Genomic DNA, 19965 nt, shown 5'->3' with positions numbered 1-19965 from the left:
CAGGCAAACTTAAACATAACCATTCCGCTCAGAAGGCTATTACAGTGTGCTAACCCCAAATAGAGGGGTTCGTTCAGTTTCCATAAACCAATACTTGGAAAAGATTTCACAAGATTAAGCATACATTTACATTTACTGCTCTTCCAAGTGCTGTACAAAGTGTGAGAAAAGTGTACGTACGCAGAACTCAGGTTTATCAGGCAATCATTTCGAAATAGAGCTCTAAGACTGGGCGTGTCAGAGAAGACAGACATAATACTTGAGCTTAATAAAAAACACCTGTAAGTGCCCTAAAGTATATTTGCTCAAGCTTATACTATACACAACAGTTTTCAGTAGATTCAAAAGATCTTTTATCTGCTGCTCAAGAGTACAATAAGTTCAATCCTAAAACTGATTGTAAAAAAAACACTGTAACGTGTAACATTTTCTGTGAAGTTGTATCGCTTGCTTCCAAAGCACTTTGCAGGTATTTTAGTTTGACCCCTTCCTAGTAATCCACGTCAATGCTGCCAGTGCCACACCTAGGATTCCTGGTGGCCCCGGTGGCCCAGGTTCTCCTTGCATTCCTGGTCCTCCAGCACGACCAGGTGGCCCTGGGCTTCCTGGAAGGGAGATGATCTTAATGGTGCCAGGGTCTCCACGTACACCTATTGATATGAACATAAGAGAATGATGATTTCACTGATGAGTTACCTCTTCTTCATGAAGAGCAACACTAAGGAAATAATATTTACCAGGTGGTCCTTTTGGCCCAATTTGCCCTGGAGGTCCAGCTGGTCCTAGAAATCCCGGATTACCCTTCTCCCCTTAAAAAAAAAGAAAAAAAAAAGATAATTTGATTCCATTTAGAACGATGGGTTCCCTAGCTCTTCAGGTTTATGATCAGCCAGAAGGATAGACACTGGAAGTTAGGACTAGAGGTGCTGGGCACTGTGATAATGGCTACAACTTTTGGCATTTTATTTGGACTCAATCAGTCATGTTTAATATCTATTAAAAAATATATACTCTAGAAGTTGGCATTAAGATCTTGTAGTTTAGTAGAGAAGGAGAAGAATTCCCAAGAGTTCACTTTTTTAAGTCCAGAAACTAATTCAGTTTAATATTTGACTTAGAGTATGAGGTGACATTAAAACCTCTTTCAGTGCTTATATTGATTGTTATAGTGATCTGTTTTCTTGGCTTATTACTCTAGATTTACTAAGAGCCTGTTATGTTAGGAACTCTCATGAGCACATGTAGAATATCTGCTTTCATGTAAACTTTCAAAATGGTATGATTTCTCTCCCAAACAGTCTTTGACATGAATAAAAGTTTACCAAGAATCACTGACTTGGAGAAATACTCTATTTTTAAAAATTCTTGAGATATTGTAGCTATTACATCTGATCACTTAGAAAGACTTTAATACTAAATATGGTATTCACAGAAGAAATACAAGGGGTCCCTGGGTGACTCATTAGGTTAAGTGCCTGACTTTGGCTCAGGTCGTGATCCTGGGTCCTGGGTCCTGGGATCTAGCCCTGCATCATCAGGCTTCCCATTCAGTTGGGAGTCTGCTTCTCCCTCTCCCTCTCCCCTCTCCCCGCCCCCTGCTTGTGCTCTCTCTCTCTTTCAAATAAATAAAATATTTTTAAAAAAGAAGAAGAAATACAATAAAATAATTACAGTACCAAAAGTTAACTGGAAATTACACTCTATCCACTTGGTATCAGAACTTAAGGAAGATGTCCATATCTATATATATCAGAAGAAGCCTAACCATTTTTCCTTTTGGGGATTAAAAATTTACAAATAAAGTGCAAACTTGTCAGTAGTGCCAGGTGATAGATGGTGTTATTCTGAAATCTAAGAAAAACTGTATGTGTTTCATGGAACATATTTCAAAAGAACTGATTTTATGAATCTCCCATCTAAATACCTCTAAATATTTCACCAGAATGTTTTTCTCTAGTGGAGCCTTTATATGTTTTTTTAAAGATTTTCTTTATTTATTTGAGAGGAGAGGAGGACAGGGGGAGGGGGAGGGGGAGGGGCAGGGAGAAAGGGAGGGGCAGAGGGAGAGGGAGAAGCAGACTCCTGGCTGAGGGCAGAAATGTGAGGCACATCTGGATCCAGGGCCCTGAGATCATGACCTGAGCCAAAGTCAGACACTTAACCGACTGAGCCACCCAGGCACCCCAAGCCTTTTATATAATTTTTTCCAATCTTAGATATTTCTGTTCTGAGAGGTAGGGAGTGACAGGTGGGACACGTTTCTCAGGCTGCCTGCCAGTGTTCACCCTTCCCCACAATGTCTAGTGGGACTTCTCAGAATCAATTGCTTTGATTTATTCTTAACTTGCTCCTTGAAGAGTCAGCAGTTGAAAGCATTGAGAAGGCTCTCTTTGAACTCTACCTTGTCCTCTCGGACCTGGAAAAGGTTTTCCTTTGTGAAAATGTGGCTTTGTTCCCTTTGGCTCCACATTCACTATTTAGCACCTGCATAGTCTATAGTAATAGATTCCCTGCTGACAAAAACAATGCCAGAGGATTTAATCAGCGAAGACAACAAATACAGTATTCAAAACCTTATTTAAGGTCATAGCATCCTTATGGAAGACTTGAGAAATATTTTCTGAAACCTGAAGTTTAAATTTATGTGCATGAAAATTTTAAACTTCCCCCCCAAATTATAGTTCTCTTCTGATTAAAACATTAATACATGTGCCTAAACAAATATTTAAATCTTCATATAAAAATTTACTTACCCTCCCCCATTCACAGTTGAGTAAATATTCATTTAGATTTTCAGCTTTTTAAAATTATAACACATACGCAAGTTAAAATAAGCAAATTCAAAGCAATACTATTGATATTGATGTAGTTCTCCATCCCCAATCCAACATACATCAGTATTCTCAAAGGTAACCACTTTAAACTGTTTATTTTTTTAATAGTTTCTAAAGGTATGGATTTAATTTTTAAGACCCCTGGGTTGGGGGCTGGTGGTCTTCTTTCTTCACTCATAACTGAGGTCCTATTTGCACCCCAGCTGTCTGTGGTGACTGGAGTTGTTCAGTAAACATTTCCATGCCCTAAAATATAAATCAAAATCATTGTCTTTGCATCCAAAGAGTAGTGCACAAAGACAGTACCTTTCACACCTGGAAATCCATGGAATCCAGGATCACCTCTGAGCCCTGGCAGACCTGGGCTTCCTGGTGCTCCCTGTATTTCAGATAAAAGAGAGCAGAACCAAAGACAAATTTTAAAAATCACAATAGTCACTGCAGTTCTTTTTTCTTTTCTTTTTTTTTTAAAGCAAATAGTATATAATATTATGTTGGGTCAGAATGAGCTGAATTGACAGATACCATTTTTACCTTCCTATCCATCCAATCCCCCTATAGCTCCTCCACCACCTAGACCTCTCCTTAGCATTGTCAATAAAACAGAAGCAAAACCTGTCCTTACCCTCAAGAGGAAACACAACTTCTGGATATTAATGTCTGTTATATGAGTATTTGTTACAATTGAATATTCTATATCCTAAATGGAACTGCCCAATATTTGGATATCTTTCAGGAAGAGCAAGCACTGGACCGCCAGAATGAAAATTATAATTTTTCTTTGTAATTTTTGCAAAGACAGCAGGGCCAATATTGAATTGTGGCACCCACCATTGTTCTAATTCTAAGCTGGCAGAGTTACAAATTACTCCTGGTCAGAGTGGTAGAACCAATCAAGTGTCTAGGGATTGGGATGAAGGGATTGTCAGGGGAGCTCTGACATGTGCTTTTGGCAAGGATACAGTGATCTGACCAGGAGGAGATGCTCCCTCCTTATGAGGCCCACACTAAATGCCCTTGTAGCCATGGAATACTCAAGCAAGCCCACAGGAGAAGGGGGAAGGGAGCAGAGCTTCAGAAAGGAGCTACATGTCAGAATGTAAGTTAAATCTACTATTACACTGTCCATATGAATTGAGACAGGATACTGTTACTTGAAAACAATGAACTGAAGGTCATTCAAAATGCCAAGAATAGCAAAACTGGCCTCTGAGCCAACTGTCTTTGGAGCAAGAAGACAAAAGAAGGAATAGTCCTAATGCTTGAATAAGGTGTTGTGAGGTGAAAAAAGAAGAGAGAGAAAACAGAACCACCTGGTCAAGGACTCTCAGGCTCCCGAGGTCTGGCCTATTCTCCGGAGGCACATGTTACCAGGGAGGAGGGCCTGGTGCCAGCCCCAGCCCTTGGGTAAGGAGGGAGCAGCTCCACGTAAGGAGAGGGTTGTTCATGGCACAGAGCCAGTTTAGACATCCTTCAGGAAGAATTACCTTTCAAGTGCAAATGTCGAAGCCCAGTGGACTTAAGAGAGATCACATTTCCAAACAATCCTTTCACGGCCCAGTGTCCTTGGAAGGACTTTCCCTGTGTTTATAGGATCAGTGTTTGCCACTTTCAAAGAATCATGGAGAACATAAGAGATACCGAAGACTGGGCAAACATTTCACTTAAAAAAAGTCTTAAAAAGGTAGATTCTGGAAACCAAATACCAAGAGAACTCAAGAGAACATAACATGATTCCTGACACGCCACCATGTTAGAGTACCTCATTGTGCATCACTGATGAAAACACAGAGCATCTACGAGATAACTCTGACTTCCTCATCAGTCTCCCAGAATTTGATGTAAACAGGGGTGTCCAGTGAAAAATTCGGAGAATTTCATAGGCTGGGAGCATAAGCCTAACTGAACACAATGACAACTATAAAAAATAAATGTGAAATTTCTGCACCCCAGTCACAAATAAACAGACAAGAACTAAAAGTAATGGAGAAAACTTAGAAACCATTTATGAGGAAAAGGCAGACAGACAGACAGACAGACACGCACGCACACACACACACACACACACACACACACACACACACACACACGACAGGCTCTGGTTGACCAGAAGCTCACTGTGTAGCGACAATGTGGTGACATGGGAGCTGAACAGCCCAAGTGGAATTTTATTTATTTATTTTTAAAGATTTATTTATTTATTTTGAGAGAGTGAGAGTGAGAGAGAGAGAGCACATGAGAGGGGAGAGGGTCAGAGGGAGAAGCAGACTCCCTGCTGAGCAGGGAGCCCGATGCGGGACTCGATCCCGGGACTCCAGGATCATGACCTGAGCCGAAGGCAGTCGCTTAACCAACTGAGCCACCCAGAGGCCCCCAAGTGGAATTTTAGGTTGGATTATAAAATGATGATGTTTAAGGCGGTGAGACTCTTCCCTCCTTTAACCACTCCATGGGGGAACTGAGTTCTTACTCCCCGTGGGTACTTGTTTCAGGGGCTGTGTTTTTAAGGGAGATATTGACCAACTAGGATATATTCAGAATAGAGGCAGGGTTGATGAAGGGTTAAACTGAATTTGAAAAACACAGGTATTTATTAGGGGAGAAAAATACTGGAAGGAAGTGGCAGCTATTTACAAACACTGGAAGGTACGTCAACAGGAAAAAGTATACAGACATTCAGGGGATAGTTCAGATAACTTTGAAAGCATTATTAATAGAGAAAAATTATGTTGTCCTCTAGAGTGATCCCAAACTCTTAGGTATTTTTTAAAGATTCCATTACTGGAATTGTTCAGTGTCTAAACAAGAAAAAGTCAGGAATGACATAGAAAAGGGTCCCCTGGGGCACCTGGGTGGCTCAGTTGTTTAGGCGTCTGCCCTCGGCTTGGGTTGTGATCCCAGGGTCCTGGGATCGAGCCCCGCATCAGGCTCCCTGCTCAGCGGGAAGCCTGCTTCTCCCTCTCCCACTCCCCCTGCTGTGTTCCCTTTCTCGCTGTGTCTCTCTCTGTCAAATAAATAAAATCTTAAAAAAAAAAAAAAAGATTCTTTGAACCTTCCAGACTCTTCCTTGGGTGCACAGAAGCAACACAAATGGTAATCTTTTTTTTTTTTTTGCCTCTGGGTACATCTGCTCCTGGCAATTGATTTAGAAGAATATAAGAAGTCAAAATAATTTCCCACACTTACCGGCGGACCCGGTGGCCCCTCGGCTCCTACAGTTCCGGGCAGACCCCTGGGGCCAGGCTCGCCCATGAGTCCCTTGTCTCCTTTGATGCCTCTTACGTGGCTCCCTGGAGGTCCCGGAGGACCAGGCTCACCTGAATTTACAAAGGGCCTGTCAGTATTGCCAGTCCCGGAGCGTGGCCGGTTCTGTGGGTGATGTTTTTGGCTGACAGGCAAACTCTGCACCTCTTGTTACCCTGCACGTTCTTTGTGTTGAGGAGTGTGATGGACTTGTGGTCAAGACTGGATGAGATAATGGCAGGGAAGCACCTGGCTCATGGCAGGAACTGTTTCTCCCTCCCGAAGGTCTGTTAGAGCAGGATCTATGCCCAGCACAGTCCTCAACACATAGTAGCAACTCCACAAATCTTGGTGATGGGCTACATCTCTCTCTTTTAGGCTTGTTACTTTGGTATTTACTAATTTTCCCAAAGCCTCAACAACACCAACAGTTTTGATGAGCACCGGGTAGTGTATGAAAGTGTTAAATCAATGTTGTACACCTGAAACTAATATTGCATTGTATGTAACTAACTGGAATTAAAATAAAAACTTAACAACAAGACCATCACCACCACCAGCAGTTTGCTGCTCTCTATGCGAGAACGAGAGTGAGTGGGTGGGAGAAGGTGAAGAGCAGAGGGAAAAGGAAGCAATGAGGTAGCACCAGCGGAAGGTTGAAAGCTTCTGTTGTCAATCGCTCATTTCATTCTTTTAGCTTAGGTAAAAGTAGACGCTCTACCTGGGTTTCCTCTGAAGCCTGGTGGGCCTCGATTTCCTTTCTGGCCAGGGATGATTGCGCCAGGAAAACCTGGTGGCCCTGGGAGTCCTGTCACGCCAGGGGGTCCCTGTGGCCCCGCATCTCCCACTGCCCCTTTCCTGCCCGGGAGGCCAGGTAAGCCCGGGGCGCCCCTGTCTCCTTTGGCTCCTGCAAAGAAAATGGTTTGGTGAGTTTCCGTAATGCCCTTATACTTGGAGTTACAGTTTAGGGGTAACTCTGGTAATGCAGAGACACTGTGCTTAAAGATTCACAAAATATTTTTTAATAGAGGCTGGTAAAAGAACTATAGGTCTACCAGGAAGTGAGTCGAGGCTTATTTCTGCCTTAGTTCAGTTCTTTGATTTTGGCAAAGTCACCTCACTGTTGTGTCAGTTTTCTTATTTTAAAAATTGATGGTTAATACCTGATGTAGCTCAGTCTTTAAAGATCAAGTGAGATAATATACAGATGGAAAAGTGTAGTGTAAGCTCCAAAGTGTTCTGTAACTATATGCTGCAATTATTACCTGATGAATTTTAATTATAATGCCATTATTTAATCACCGACCCTTCAAGAGAGCATCAGAGCCAAACTTCCTGATACGGATGTGCGCATTTGAAGAATCACCCAGCTACACCCAAAGGAGCAACAAAGTTGGGATCCCTATTCTGTCCTCTGGTTGCTTCTCCCCCCAGAACACAAAACACTAGTCTGGAAGGGACAAATGTGGCTGGAGGTTTGGATTTACCAAAGAGGATACCCAAAAGGTCACCACTTAATTACTAATATTTTTCATCTTGGAGAACCTTCAAGGAAATTGTGCTTTGATGTTCATGAATGGGAAGTGTTGTATGAACTGAAAATAATCACTCCCTCCTCTTTCCTATCTCTGGGTTATTCTAGAAATAGTGGATGGCACACATGTAGGAGACAGACAGGAAGGAGTAGAAGGGAAAGTGACGGTGAGGCTGCTAGCACAGGGAGAGGCTTGGGAAGTTTTTGTGCAGGAAGACAGAGTGATCAGGGCGCCTGGGTGGCTCAGTCAGTTAAGCATCTGCCTTCGGCTCAGGTCATGATCCCAGGGTCCTGGGATCGAGCCCAGAGTCAGGCTCCCTGCTCAGCGGGAAGCCTGCTTCTTCCTCTCCTCCCTGCTTCTCCCTCAACTCCCTGCTCCTGCTCTCTCGCTCTCTCTGCTATCTCTGTCTCTCTCTCTCAAATAAATAAATAAAAATCTTAAAGACAGAGCAATGATGAAGTGAAATGGATGAATATTGAAATATTGAATATCTAGACTTTTTCTATCATGTTCTTTAACTTTTTTATGCCTGTAATTTGTGCTTTTTGAAGACAGGGGGTAGATGATTTCAGCTCGCTTCGAGCTCTGAAATGCTGTATTTGTTCGACAGGGTCTGGCAATGGTCGGAGGCACCAAGATGCAGTCTTGGGTTATATAGCCCATGCCTATGAAGATGGTTCCTTGTTTACAATATGGTTTCTTTTTAGCATTTGGGAGAATTAAAACTAATTAAAACGATTCATACTTTCCAAGTCTCAATGAACTTTTCTCCACATTTAGTTATCCTATGGGGATTGAGGTGCGTAATCATTTACTTATATAATTAGGCTAGTTGTTATGTTTTTAAGGCCTTTTTACTTAAGGTATGATCATTTTACATCAAATTTTATTTCCAAATAGATGCCAAAGTGTTCTCATTCCAAACGGTTAAACTGTGAGCCTAGCCTAGGAAAATAGGCCAGAAACTCTCCTTTTGACCATATTTCTAAAACTGATCTATGACCTGGGAGAAGCCTTTATGCTCTTAGGGGAAGGTGGAGCCTGGGAGGTGTGCGGACGTTGAGCTCAACCAAAGAGACTATGTCATTATCAAGAAACAAATGAAAAAGGACAGCTCTTGTAGACTTTGCGCAGTTGAGCTGGTAGGTCAAGAGGCAGTTCCTGCCCCTCTGAGCTTCTCTGTAGCACCTAGCTACTCCTTGCTAGTTCCTGTAAGCCTCAATACCCTGAGGTCTTCATTAAGTAGAGCCCTTTCTGCTAATAACATACTCCTCTCCCCAGGACCCACATCTGGGAAGGGTCAATAGAAGGTGCAAACAATCTAATATTTCTTATGGCAGGCTTCTCTACAACACAGAAAAAGTTTGAAGAAGCTGCTTATCTTGTCAAACACTGGCATGAGAAATCCAGACCCACAGTCTGGCAACCTAAAAACCCGTATATCCTTTGAATGACATGTTGGGTAAACTACCATGTTTGGTGTTGAGGGAGTTACTGGCAGCCCTTAATAAAAAGTAGCATGAACCACGAGCTGGCTCTGGGGGTGGGCATCACCCCCATTCCCACTAGGTGGGAAAGAAGTTGTGGTATGACTGCATGCTTTTACTGCCCTCCCTACTCAGAATAGCAGGGAGGGATGCTCCTGGAGAAGCCAGCTATGCCTCCTCTACCCTTTTAGGAGGTGGTATATTTAAACCATGTCAACAACCACAACAAAGGAACACATAGCAAGTCTTGATTTTTAAAGACTTTCAGTAGAAGGAAATTCCAAAACTGGATCCCCATTTCTAATTCACTCACTTTGTTGTGATGGTAATAATTTTTAAGCATTTTTACTTGAACAACCAAGAATATAAATATCCTATATTCCCACTGGGACTTCTTTCATTCAGTATGTGAGGTTTATTTGATATATCAGGCATTTCGATTAGCTTCTGTCCTTGAAGCTATCGCCAGGGTCAGGGAGGAAGCACTTCTCACCTGGAGCACCAGGGCTCCCTCTCGGGCCTGGATGTGCCCCCAGCAAACCTGAAAGAGATAATTTTGGTGCGTTAATGTTTTATATGTGGGTAATTTCATTTATGCCGCTTGGTCAGTTTCACTTTGGCAATAGAAGGCAGTTTAATTACCATGCATCTGGACGTTAAAGATCATCAGTTCTCTGGGAGAAGAATCTCTAGAGCCGTGAAGAATTACACTGCCAGTAACCATTCAATGCAAAATAAAGCCAGGGGATCCGAGCTAATGAGCAAGTGGTACCTGTTTCTCCCTTTTCTCCCGCTGGACCAGGAATTCCATCATGTCCCTGGCTGCCTCTCATACCCATTGGTCCAGGAGATCCTAGAAATCCTGGAGGTCCTGAGAAAAGAAGCGTCATGTGTAGAATTCTGTTAAAGGTGCTTCTTTCCCAGAACTGTGGTTATGTGATGCTCAATTCACAGTGAAAACTATGAACAGAATAATACTATCATGAGGATTATCATGTGAGACTGTGTGGGTTGGCAGATCTTTGAGTTAGATAGGTATAAATACCTAAGCTCACAGTTTTTGCATTTTTGTCTGGGGACCGAGTAACCGGGAGCTACCTTCTAAGGGGCAGCAGATAGGTAGGTATACAGAGATTCCAACCTCAGGAGCAAATGTGCCTCCCTTGTGAAGGGAAAATAGACGAAAGTACAAAAATGGAACCTGGAGGGCCTTTGACTCCCGGAGAACCAAGGAAGCCTTTGATGCCTTTTAACCCCAAATCACCATCAGGGCCCGGCTTGCCTATAAATGAAGAGAGAAGAGAAGGAAGGAGAACAGCACAAGATTAATGGTTATGATGATGGCTGAAGTGGTCAGTTCTTACAACCCTGTGCTCACACTGGCCCTCAGGCTTTGTCCTGGCTCCGGTTTCTCCACAGAAGCACAGCAGAGATGTGTCAAATCCCTTTCAAAGGTGTGGTCCGTGTGCACCTCCCACACGGACCACTCAGTATCTGATTTATTACTTTAATTGGGAGTTAACAGCAAATCCACTGAACCTTTCAGTATTTGAAAAGATCGTTTAAATAGTATCTTCAAGGAAAGCTGTAACCCAGTAGCTTGGCAGTTGTTTTTAATAAAACAAAACAAAAACTTAACCTCAAATGATAAGCAACTAAGAAAGCCAAGGCTCAACCTGGAAACAGGCCAGGAAAAAAATTGCAACAGTGTTACGGATTGAATTGTGTTGCCCCCCAATTCACACCTTGAATTCTAACCCCAGTACCTCAGAATATCACTGTATTTGGAGATAGGGTCTTTAAGAAAGCAATTAAGTTAAAAGGAGGTCATTTGGGTGGGCCCTGATCCCATATGCCTGGTGTCCTCATAAGAATTGATGAGGACAGGGAGCATGGGTGGCTCAGTCCTTAAGCGTCTGCCTTCGGCTCAGGTCATGATCCCGGGGTCCTGGGATCGAGCCCCGCATCAGGCCCCCTGCTCTGCGGGAAGCCTGCTTCTCCCTCTCCCACTCCCCCTGCTTCTGTTCCCTCTCTCGCTGTGTCTCTCCCTGTCAAATAAATAAAATCTTTAAAAAAAAAAAAAAAAGAACTGATGAGGACACAGAGACACCGAGAAGACCCTGTGAAAACACAGCAAGATGATACCCAATAAAAGCCGAGGAGAGAGGCCTCGGAAGAGATGACCCTACTGACACCTTGATCTCAGACTCCCAGCCTCCAGAGCTGTGAGAACATAAATTTCTCTTATTTTAGCCACCTAGTCTGTGTTGTTATGGAAGCCCTAGAAAACGAATACAAATATCATGAGATTGGACAATGGACTAACATTTTGTGTTTTTAGGCTGAATTCTTTGAGACAGCACTTAAGTTTTGTTTATAGGATCAGGTTTTGTTGTTGTTGTTTGTTTTAAGTAGGCTCCACACCCAACATGGGGCTTGAACTCACCACCCTAGGATCAAGAGTTAGATGCTCTACTAACTGACCAGCCAGCCAGGCACCCTGTACAGGATCAGCATTTTAGAGGTCAGCCCACCAAACTGGCTGATCAGTAAAATTTGCACCCCCCCGCCCCCGATTAATTTACTGTTCCTTAGTGTCTAAGAATTTGAAAATCAAAGTTGAATGAAAGCAACTGTAGTACAAAAACCTAAATAGCTTCCCGTTTACAGAGCTGATTCCAGGAGTTAGTAAGGACTATGCTAAGTGTCATGCTTCTGGCTTTCAGAGTTATAAAGCCCTCGCTCACCTGGATGGCCAGGACTTCCGGGATGTCCAGGGGCTCCCTCAGTTCCAGTAGGGCCCGAATGTCCAGGGGTGCCAGGGAGCCCTCGCTCTCCTTTCCTTCCCGTGTCACCTGGCAATCCTGGATCTCCCTTAAAGTCAGTCAAAAACCTTTAAAATCCTCATATAAGCAGGATATGGGATCAGAATTGAGTATGAACTATGTTTGCTTGCATTTAGTTATTCGGTTAGTTAGCAATGTGTGTGACATGTCTGCTACGGACCAGCACCGTGATCGGTGCCAGGCACAGGATGGCAACGGTATTTGTGGGAACCAGTGCAAAATGCAAAGACAGCACACGTAAAGTGCAGGGACAGTGATGAGCCATTCCTAGGGGATTGAAACAGGAGGGATAAGCTCATAAGCTGAGAGCTGTATGGTAGGCGTTCCGAGTTGTGGAAAGAGGGTAAAAAACCCAACGTCCTTTGCCCACACTGAATCCAGACACTTGCTGATACTTGCTGAGACTCACTCCACCACCAAAACGTAACTACTTCAGTGGCCAGTGTACCTTTGGTCCTGGTGGTCCTGGCCTTGTACCTGCCGAATAACCTGGCTCTCCCTTATCTCCTTGGAGACCGTGAACACCTGGGAGACCCGTCCTTCCAGTTAAACCTGGTGGTCCCAAAGTTCCCCTTTGTCCTTTAGGACCTGAAATTAGGAAAGAAGTCAGGTAAGATTGGGCAACACAGGGATCTTGAAGCATTCTACTTCTAACTTTTGCACAAACCACCTTTCCCCTAGGAAGCTGGCTTTTCGGAATCACGAATGCATCGGGGAGTTATAATGGATGATTTTTACACAATATGACTATTTTGTTCTCACTTGTGTTCTAAGGGCACACAGTACATTGTCTAAAAGTAAACCTGGTTTTACACCAACTTTCTACCAAGTGGAAAACCAAAACAACAAGCAATACAGAAAATTTAGAATTGGGAGCCATCATGAGCTTTAAGCTCATAATAGGATCTCATACCTTACCTGGCACCCCCATGTTCCCCATGCTTCCTGGCCCGCCATGCAGTCCTGGTTCCCCAGGATTCCCAGTGCTGCCTGGATCTCCCCTGAGGCCTTGAGAACAAATAAATAGTCACATGCCCTGCACGGTTCTGGACAGTGTAGGTGCTCAATAAATATGTGGTGTTGCTTGCATGAATGAATGAATTCTGAGCAGCCAGACCAGCTAGTTTAAGTGCTTGTGTAGCTGCCTTGTTGCCTCCAGATGAGGAGGGGACTGAGGACCCAGACAAGGTAAAATTAGATAAAGTTAGATTCTTGGATTTCAAACATCACAGTCATCCTAGGACCAATGCCAGCAGACAAGAGGGGGCTCCTGCCACCATATAACAATAGATTTCCAAATGCAATACTGAAATGTGATTGCCCACGTAACATATTTTGTCACCAGTGTGGTCATAGAGAAGAGGGGGCTATGTTAATTCAGTTTGAAAATTTTCTTTGCAAAACCAGTAGCTTGCTTAAAAGAGAAAAAGGCAGATCTGAAAACCTCTAAATCGTTATCTGATTTTCTTCTCTGATATGTGGTATTGTGATAAACTATAGTATGTGTATTTCATAATATGTATCAGCAGTGTCAAAATAACATTCATAGTACAAAAATGGAACTTGGTGCAAGTTAATATTTTTTTAGTTAATATATGCTGACTATAAACAGCTTCATTTGGGTTTAATTTCGAAGCAAATGTCTGTTGGAACAAGCAAAATTCATATTCAACCCGGTAAGTCAAGAGACACATTTTGGCTACATTTAGATCTGGGAACACTTAGAGCCTGAGATTTCCATCAGAGAATCAGCTATACCTGGTGGACCTGGTGGTCCAGGTGGTCCTTCCAGTCCTTTTAAACCTGGTAACCCTGGAATGCCTCTGTTTCCTTTCTCACCAGGCTTTCCAGCAGATCCTAAAGTTAAAAACCATGTGGGAGGGAACACAGGTGAGAATTTTAGCAGACTTCTCTACATCCTGATTAAACTTGATGACATGTTATTGTAATACCGCGTAACATATTTGTTAAGAGCACGGGCAGATGTGGGCTCTTTTCCAAAAGAGAATTAAATGAGATAATACGTATAAAGCATTAGCACAGTGCCTGGCACAAGTTGGTTCTTAAGTAACACTAGCGATGACAATATTTACACTTTAAACGAACATTTTAACAATTAGTGGCCTGGGGCGCCTGAGTGGCTCAGTCCTTAAGCGTCTGCCTTCAGCTCGGGTCATGATCCCAGGGTCCTGGGATCGAGCCCCACATGGGGCTCCCTGCTCGGCGGGAAGCCTGCTTCTCCCTCTACCACTCCCCCTGCTTGTGTTCCCTCTCTCTCGCTGTGTCTCTCTCTGTCAAATAAATAAACAAGATCTTTTAAAAAATAAAATAAAATAAAATGGACTAGTAGCCATTTAAATACAGTGGACCAAATGCAGAATTAACGTAGAATTAACATAGAAATAAAAAGTCATGCATTGAGGAGGCAACAGATTATTGTGCAAGGCATAGAAGACCCAGTTTGCATCCAGGCTGGGGCCACCAGCTGGCTTTGTGACATGAAACACCAGCTCTCACTGTCCTCATTTGTCAACTACAGAGATTTTCTTGGATAACCAGCCCCGATGTTCTGATTCTAAACAGCAGAAGGCTGTACCTTTGAGGCCTGGTTCTCCTTTGTCCCCCAGTAAATTGGATATTTGAGAAGGCCCCCGAGGTCCTTTATCTCCTTCTTCCCCCTTGGCTCCTGGGGGCCCTTTCTCACCCTTTGCTCCTGGAATTCCAAAGCTACCTAGAAAACAGAAGGAGCAACATCAGTTCCTTATTTCTTGAAGTAGTTTGTAAGGATTCAAAAGTTGACAGTGCTTACCATAAAGCGAAACAAAAGAGGACAGATAAGCCAAAAATGGCAGGGAGAAAATTCAGCTCCATTCAAATGGAAAAAGGAATACAGAAAATAGCAAGATCAAAGACATGGTTCTCTTGGGGAAACTACTTTTCCCTCAAAGGATAAAACAGAATTTATTTTGCTGCTAATTAAGCGAACATTGCTCATGCCTCCTGATCCTGGGAAGATACTCCGTCACTTACCCCTCTGTCCTGGGGTGCCTGGGTTTCCGGGGGGCCCAGGAGGGCCAGTGTTTCCCGGATAGCCCATCATCCCCATCATTCCTTTTTCACCTGTAGAAACAAGTTCACACAAAGCAGGTCAGGTTGTACAGAATGAGAGAAGCGACATAGTCCATAAAATAAAATAACTTATACCTCTAAAGAGGGTTGAAGGAATGGTTTCTGTAAATAGAATAACAACCGTATTTGTCTGGGAGATAGGTTAGTACAAGGTCTTTATTACATTATGTATGTGGAGGTCATTGGTAGCAAATCACATTTGCAGATGAAAGCAGAACATGTTAAAGTTTTGGAGCACTCCCTCCTCCCAGTCCTTGACCAACGGCTTTCTGTTATAGTCCCTTATTTTATTTTCCTCAAAGCGGTTGAACTTAGTTTTTAAATGCATTTGTTACGGTCTCCCCCACTGTCCGAGGTGGAGTCTTGTCTGCTGATGTGTCTCTAGGACTTGGAACAGTGCTGACATGTGGTAGGAGCTTAATAATATAAACGAAAGAACAATTTGCAGATTAAGTTGTTCTTCTGGGTTCTTCTCTGGAGGAGAGAGATTGGTGAGGTCCTTATGCCATGAGGAGACTATTGGAATATTCTTCCCAAACATATAAACTATAAAAATAGTGATGAAATAAAAAGAATGATAAGGGAATACTATGAACAACTCTATGCCCGCAAATCAGAGGACTTAGATAAAATGCATAGCTTCCTAGAGAGGCATAACTGACTGAAGAAGAAACAGAAAGTCTGAGTAGACCTATGACAAGAGATTGAATTGGTAATGTAAAGACTTCCCACAAAGAAAAGCCCAGACTCAGATGACTTCACTGATGAATTCAATCAAATGTTTAAGGAATATCAGTTCTTCACTAACTCTTCTAGAAAATACAAAAGAAGGAAATACTTCCCATCTTGTTCTATAAGGGCCAGCATTACCCTGATACCAAAACCAGGCAAAGATACCATGAGCAAAGTAAAGGACAGACTAGTATCCCTTACAAATATAGATGCAAAAATTCTGAAGAAAATACTAGCAAATGTTCTTTAGTAGTAACATATAAAAAAGGATTGCACAGCCCAAGTTGTCATACCCTGGGTAATTGTGAAATGTGATCGTCGCACCACCACCATTGCTCTGCTCTCTAACCCCTTGCAAGTAATTCAGTAAGAAACACTTAAATTAACTGAAAGAGGAGTGTAGAGTCGAAAGCCTAGGCCTATGTCCAATTTATACAGCCACCTTAAAAGAAAATGTGGAAGAAGATGGAAGAAGAAAAGAATACCTGGTAGTCCAAAAAATCCTGGATTTCCTGGATATCCTTTTTGACCAGGTGGCCCCATTTCACCTCGATGACCTGGCATCCCTGGTGGTCCAGGTTCTCCAGGAAAGCCTGACCTATCCAAGCCTGGAATACCTGGGTCTCCCTTTGGCCCTGTTTCACCTCTTCTGCCTATATATGAATAAATGAATGAATGAATGAATGAACGAACACACAACTGCCTCCCCACCAACTCCAGAAATATATTTTTTATGGCTATAAATATGTAGCTGTGTGATTATGGACAAACCACACATTTATGATTGATTGATTGATTGACATCCCCTTCTGTACAATTTCTAAGATCCCTTCTAGCTTTAACATTCTGTTTCAGTGATTCATGCAGTAATAAAAGTGTAGAATTTAGATCTATTCTCTAGTCCTGCAGACACATCCTGGGACTGCGCTTTACGACTGTAGCTCAGTCTTTCACCTGCAGAATACATCAGACAACCACAGGTGGAGGCGAGCCACCAGATACTTCTGGAAGTAATAATAGCACGACTACAACCATTAATGTCTTGGCCAGAAATTGGTTTGTGAACATAAAAGCAATGTGATAGCCCATAGGCATTAGCTGAGTTCTAAAGGATTTTTCTCTGTTCACAGATCTGAATGAGAAGAGCCAGCAAAATAGAGTAAGTTTCTCATAATCTGGGCCACCTAGCCTGCAGCATTTAGAGTTATTTCACACCCTTATTTTATGTTGCTTGGGAAGCAATTAAGTACATATCTATTTACCACTTGATATACTTATGGAGGTAAAGATAAAACTTTCTCTGAGTGTTTATATGTATATAAATATACGTGCAAATATAAGTTTATATGTATCTTCAGTGTTCACATTGTCTTGCATACGAGACAAACCAATTTTGCTGTGTTAATTTCAGGTCTCTCACTCTCTAGGTGCTACTCACTGCAACAAACCCATGACAAGGTTTAGACTGCTAAAATAACATTTGCCGTTGAACAGCGGTCAGGTCTTGTTGTTGGACGGTTCCCATGTTAAGCAGCAAGGCACAGAGCAGGAGTCTCACGTCACCTGTCCACATAATGACTGGTTTTCAAGGTCTTCCTCTTACCTTGTTGTCCTTCCAACCCATTTAATCCTGGAAGTCCTTGGGCCCCCCTGGGACCCTCCGTGCACCTTCCTGGGGGTCCTTTTTCTCCAGGTGGTCCAGGCTTCCCTGGATCCCCTGCAAAATAGAGGCCAGCAATATATTCAGGTGCCAAAACCCAAGGTCCTAGTACTGCTATCACAATCCTTCTCCTGTAACTTTCCCCCCTAAATTGAACCTATATTTAATACCACTGGTATTAAATATATAGGGCACTTTTATAAGGACACTTTTATAAAGGACACTCATTATAAAGGACGGAAGGAAGGAAGGAGGAAGAGAAGAAAAAAACAAAGGGAGGGCAGCAATGTTGAATGGAAAAATAATTAGACCCCACAGATTGTTATTTGTCAAACTAGAAGTCTGAGAAGAATTCTTCGTCCCAGAGCGCCTTCAACTTGCTGCATTTTCGCAGAGTTCACTATGGAGAAAAGTAATCACACTTGCTATTATACCTTGGGGTCCATCAAGCCCTCCAGTTCCTGGAATCCCAGGGAGACCTGGAGGTCCAGGGAGTCCAATTTCTCCATTTTCCCCAGAAGCGCCTCTTTCTCCTGGAAAACCTGGTGTTCCTGGTTCTCCAGGCATGGCTACTCCTGGTTCTCCCTGTGGCACAGAAATTGTATTAGTTTCACTATGTAACACTTCCAACTCTTTCTTGGCTATTGACTGGTCTTTAGGGCTATTGACTTGAAAATAATCCTTCTTGCACAGTTACCACCATTCTTTCCTTTTCAACTCTAATTGCTGAGTTTCTATAAAATTATGCTTGACCATTCTTGAGGCTCTGTAACCGCCACTTTTGCAGAAGACTGAAATTGTAAACAGTCTAGATGTTTCTACTTGTGACAGCTTTTCTCATAGTGATCCACACTTTTTTAGAGCCCTTCCATTTTAAATACTCTGAATGTTCCTAAAGATTAGGGAGGAAACGGGGAGGCAAAACTGTCTCCTAACATCACTTTTCCTTTCTCAAAGGGAGGGATGGTTCAGAGAATCGTTAAAAAGTATTTAATATCTTCATCATCTACCAATATATAGATAAGTCCTATACCCAGAGCATCCTAACTGGATGATTGTGATTACCCCCCGTCGTTCCCACACATCCATCTGAGTTTTAATTCTTGAAGACCTTGGCTCCTGGGAGACCCGGTTCTCCAGGTGACCCGGGCTTCCCCATTTCTCCTGGACAACCCGGTGCTCCTTTTGCTCCTGGAAAACCTTGCTCTCCTACAGAGGAAACATAATACAAGTTGCAGGAGTATGCTTAGTAAAAGATTTAGAGCAGTATCTCTGTTATTTTGTCTATTTTTTTTAATTTTTTATTGTTATGTTAATCACCATACATTACACCATTAGTTCTTGATGTAGTGTTCCATGATTCATTGTTTGTGCATAACACCCAGTGCTCCACGCAGAACGTGCCCTCTTTAATACCCATCACCAGGCTCACCCATCCCCCCACCCCCCTCCCCTTTATCTATGTTTTTATGAGGCAAGTTGCTAGAGATGTTTTTATGAAAGTCTGAATGATGAAAAAGCCAACTGCTACATTAGCAAAAAAAAAAAAAAAAAACCCATTCCAAATCAGAGCCTCAGTTGAAAAAATGACTTTGTCCTTTTTGTTGTTTAGCATGGCTACAATTTTGATGGAGCAATTCCACTGATCCCAGTTGACCATTTGGCCGACTTTTTCTTTTGGAGTGTATTTTACACAAAATATACAGCCAAATGAATATTTTCATGTCCAGAAACCTATCGAAGCATGACCCAGACGAAGATATAAAGCATATCCAGGGGCGCCTGTGTGGCTCAGTCGTTGAGCATCTGCCTTCGGCTCAGGTCATGATCCCAGGGTCCTGGGGTCAAGCCCCACATCGGGCTCCCTGCTCCTTGGGAAGCCTGTTTCTCCCTCTCCCGCTCCCCCTGCTTGGGTTCCCTCTCTTGCTGTGTCTCTTTCTGTCAAATAAATAAATAAAATCTTAAAAAAAAAAAGATATAAAGCATATCTGGTGCCCTAGGTAACCTTTCTCAAGAGAATTACTTTCTAATGCCATTGAACATAATGGATTACTTTCTTTCTCATATATTTATAATAGAATTGAGAAAGGAGTCACACATATCATTTGTTCTGTTCCGTGGTTTGCAAGAGGAAACCCTGGTGAAGCAGGGCTGCGTTCAGAGAGTTCTTTTGTGCCTCTAATTTGACCAGTTTTTAAAAGATTTTATTTATTTATTTGACAGAGAGAGACACAGTGAAAGAGGGAACACAAGCAGGGGGAGTGAGAGAGGGAGAAGCAGGCTTCCCACTGAGCAGGGAGCCCGATGCTGGTCTTGATCCCAGGACCCTGGGATCATGACCTGAGCTGAAGGCAGTCACCTAATGACTAAGCCACCCAGGCTCCCCAACCAGTTTTTAATTCATCATAGTTTATGGGATTATTATAGGTTCAACTGGGAAATTTTGAGTCTGAACTTTCAAGGATTTCTTAGGCTACTTCTGGTCCCCATAATTACAGT

General features: G+C 42.7%; 1 protein-coding gene across 4 annotated transcripts in view; it reads right to left on the bottom strand.

Annotated features, from left to right (window-relative positions):
• The window catches only part of COL4A3 (collagen type IV alpha 3 chain), a 126992-nt gene that overhangs the window by 10407 nt on the left and 96620 nt on the right, over nucleotides 1-19965 (bottom strand). For all 4 annotated transcript variants that reach the window (XR_003519184.2, XR_003519185.2, XM_027590008.2 and 1 more), the window contains exons 29-46: nucleotides 18578-18675; nucleotides 17901-18051; nucleotides 17410-17523; nucleotides 16292-16459; nucleotides 14976-15065; nucleotides 14542-14676; nucleotides 13704-13802; nucleotides 12864-12953; nucleotides 12394-12533; nucleotides 11847-11973; nucleotides 10301-10381; nucleotides 9872-9970; nucleotides 9593-9640; nucleotides 6799-6984; nucleotides 6021-6151; nucleotides 3141-3213; nucleotides 738-809; nucleotides 525-650 (exon numbers count right to left, since the gene is read on the bottom strand). Coding sequence is in view for 2 of the 4 variants with exons in the window: in XM_027590008.2 (XP_027445809.1) it covers nucleotides 525-650; nucleotides 738-809; nucleotides 3141-3213; nucleotides 6021-6151; nucleotides 6799-6984; nucleotides 9593-9640; nucleotides 9872-9970; nucleotides 10301-10381; nucleotides 11847-11973; nucleotides 12394-12533; nucleotides 12864-12953; nucleotides 13704-13802; nucleotides 14542-14676; nucleotides 14976-15065; nucleotides 16292-16459; nucleotides 17410-17523; nucleotides 17901-18051; nucleotides 18578-18675 (2028 nt within the window). In the remaining 2 variants the exon portion in view is untranslated. The remainder of the gene's footprint in view (nucleotides 1-524; nucleotides 651-737; nucleotides 810-3140; nucleotides 3214-6020; nucleotides 6152-6798; nucleotides 6985-9592; nucleotides 9641-9871; nucleotides 9971-10300; nucleotides 10382-11846; nucleotides 11974-12393; nucleotides 12534-12863; nucleotides 12954-13703; nucleotides 13803-14541; nucleotides 14677-14975; nucleotides 15066-16291; nucleotides 16460-17409; nucleotides 17524-17900; nucleotides 18052-18577; nucleotides 18676-19965) is intronic.

The sequence above is a fragment of the Zalophus californianus genome, chromosome 3 (genome assembly GCF_009762305.2).
Source record: "Zalophus californianus isolate mZalCal1 chromosome 3, mZalCal1.pri.v2, whole genome shotgun sequence".
In the NCBI taxonomy this organism is placed as follows: domain Eukaryota; kingdom Metazoa; phylum Chordata; class Mammalia; order Carnivora; family Otariidae; genus Zalophus; species Zalophus californianus.
This window is presented reverse-complemented; position numbering and strand designations above follow the sequence as displayed.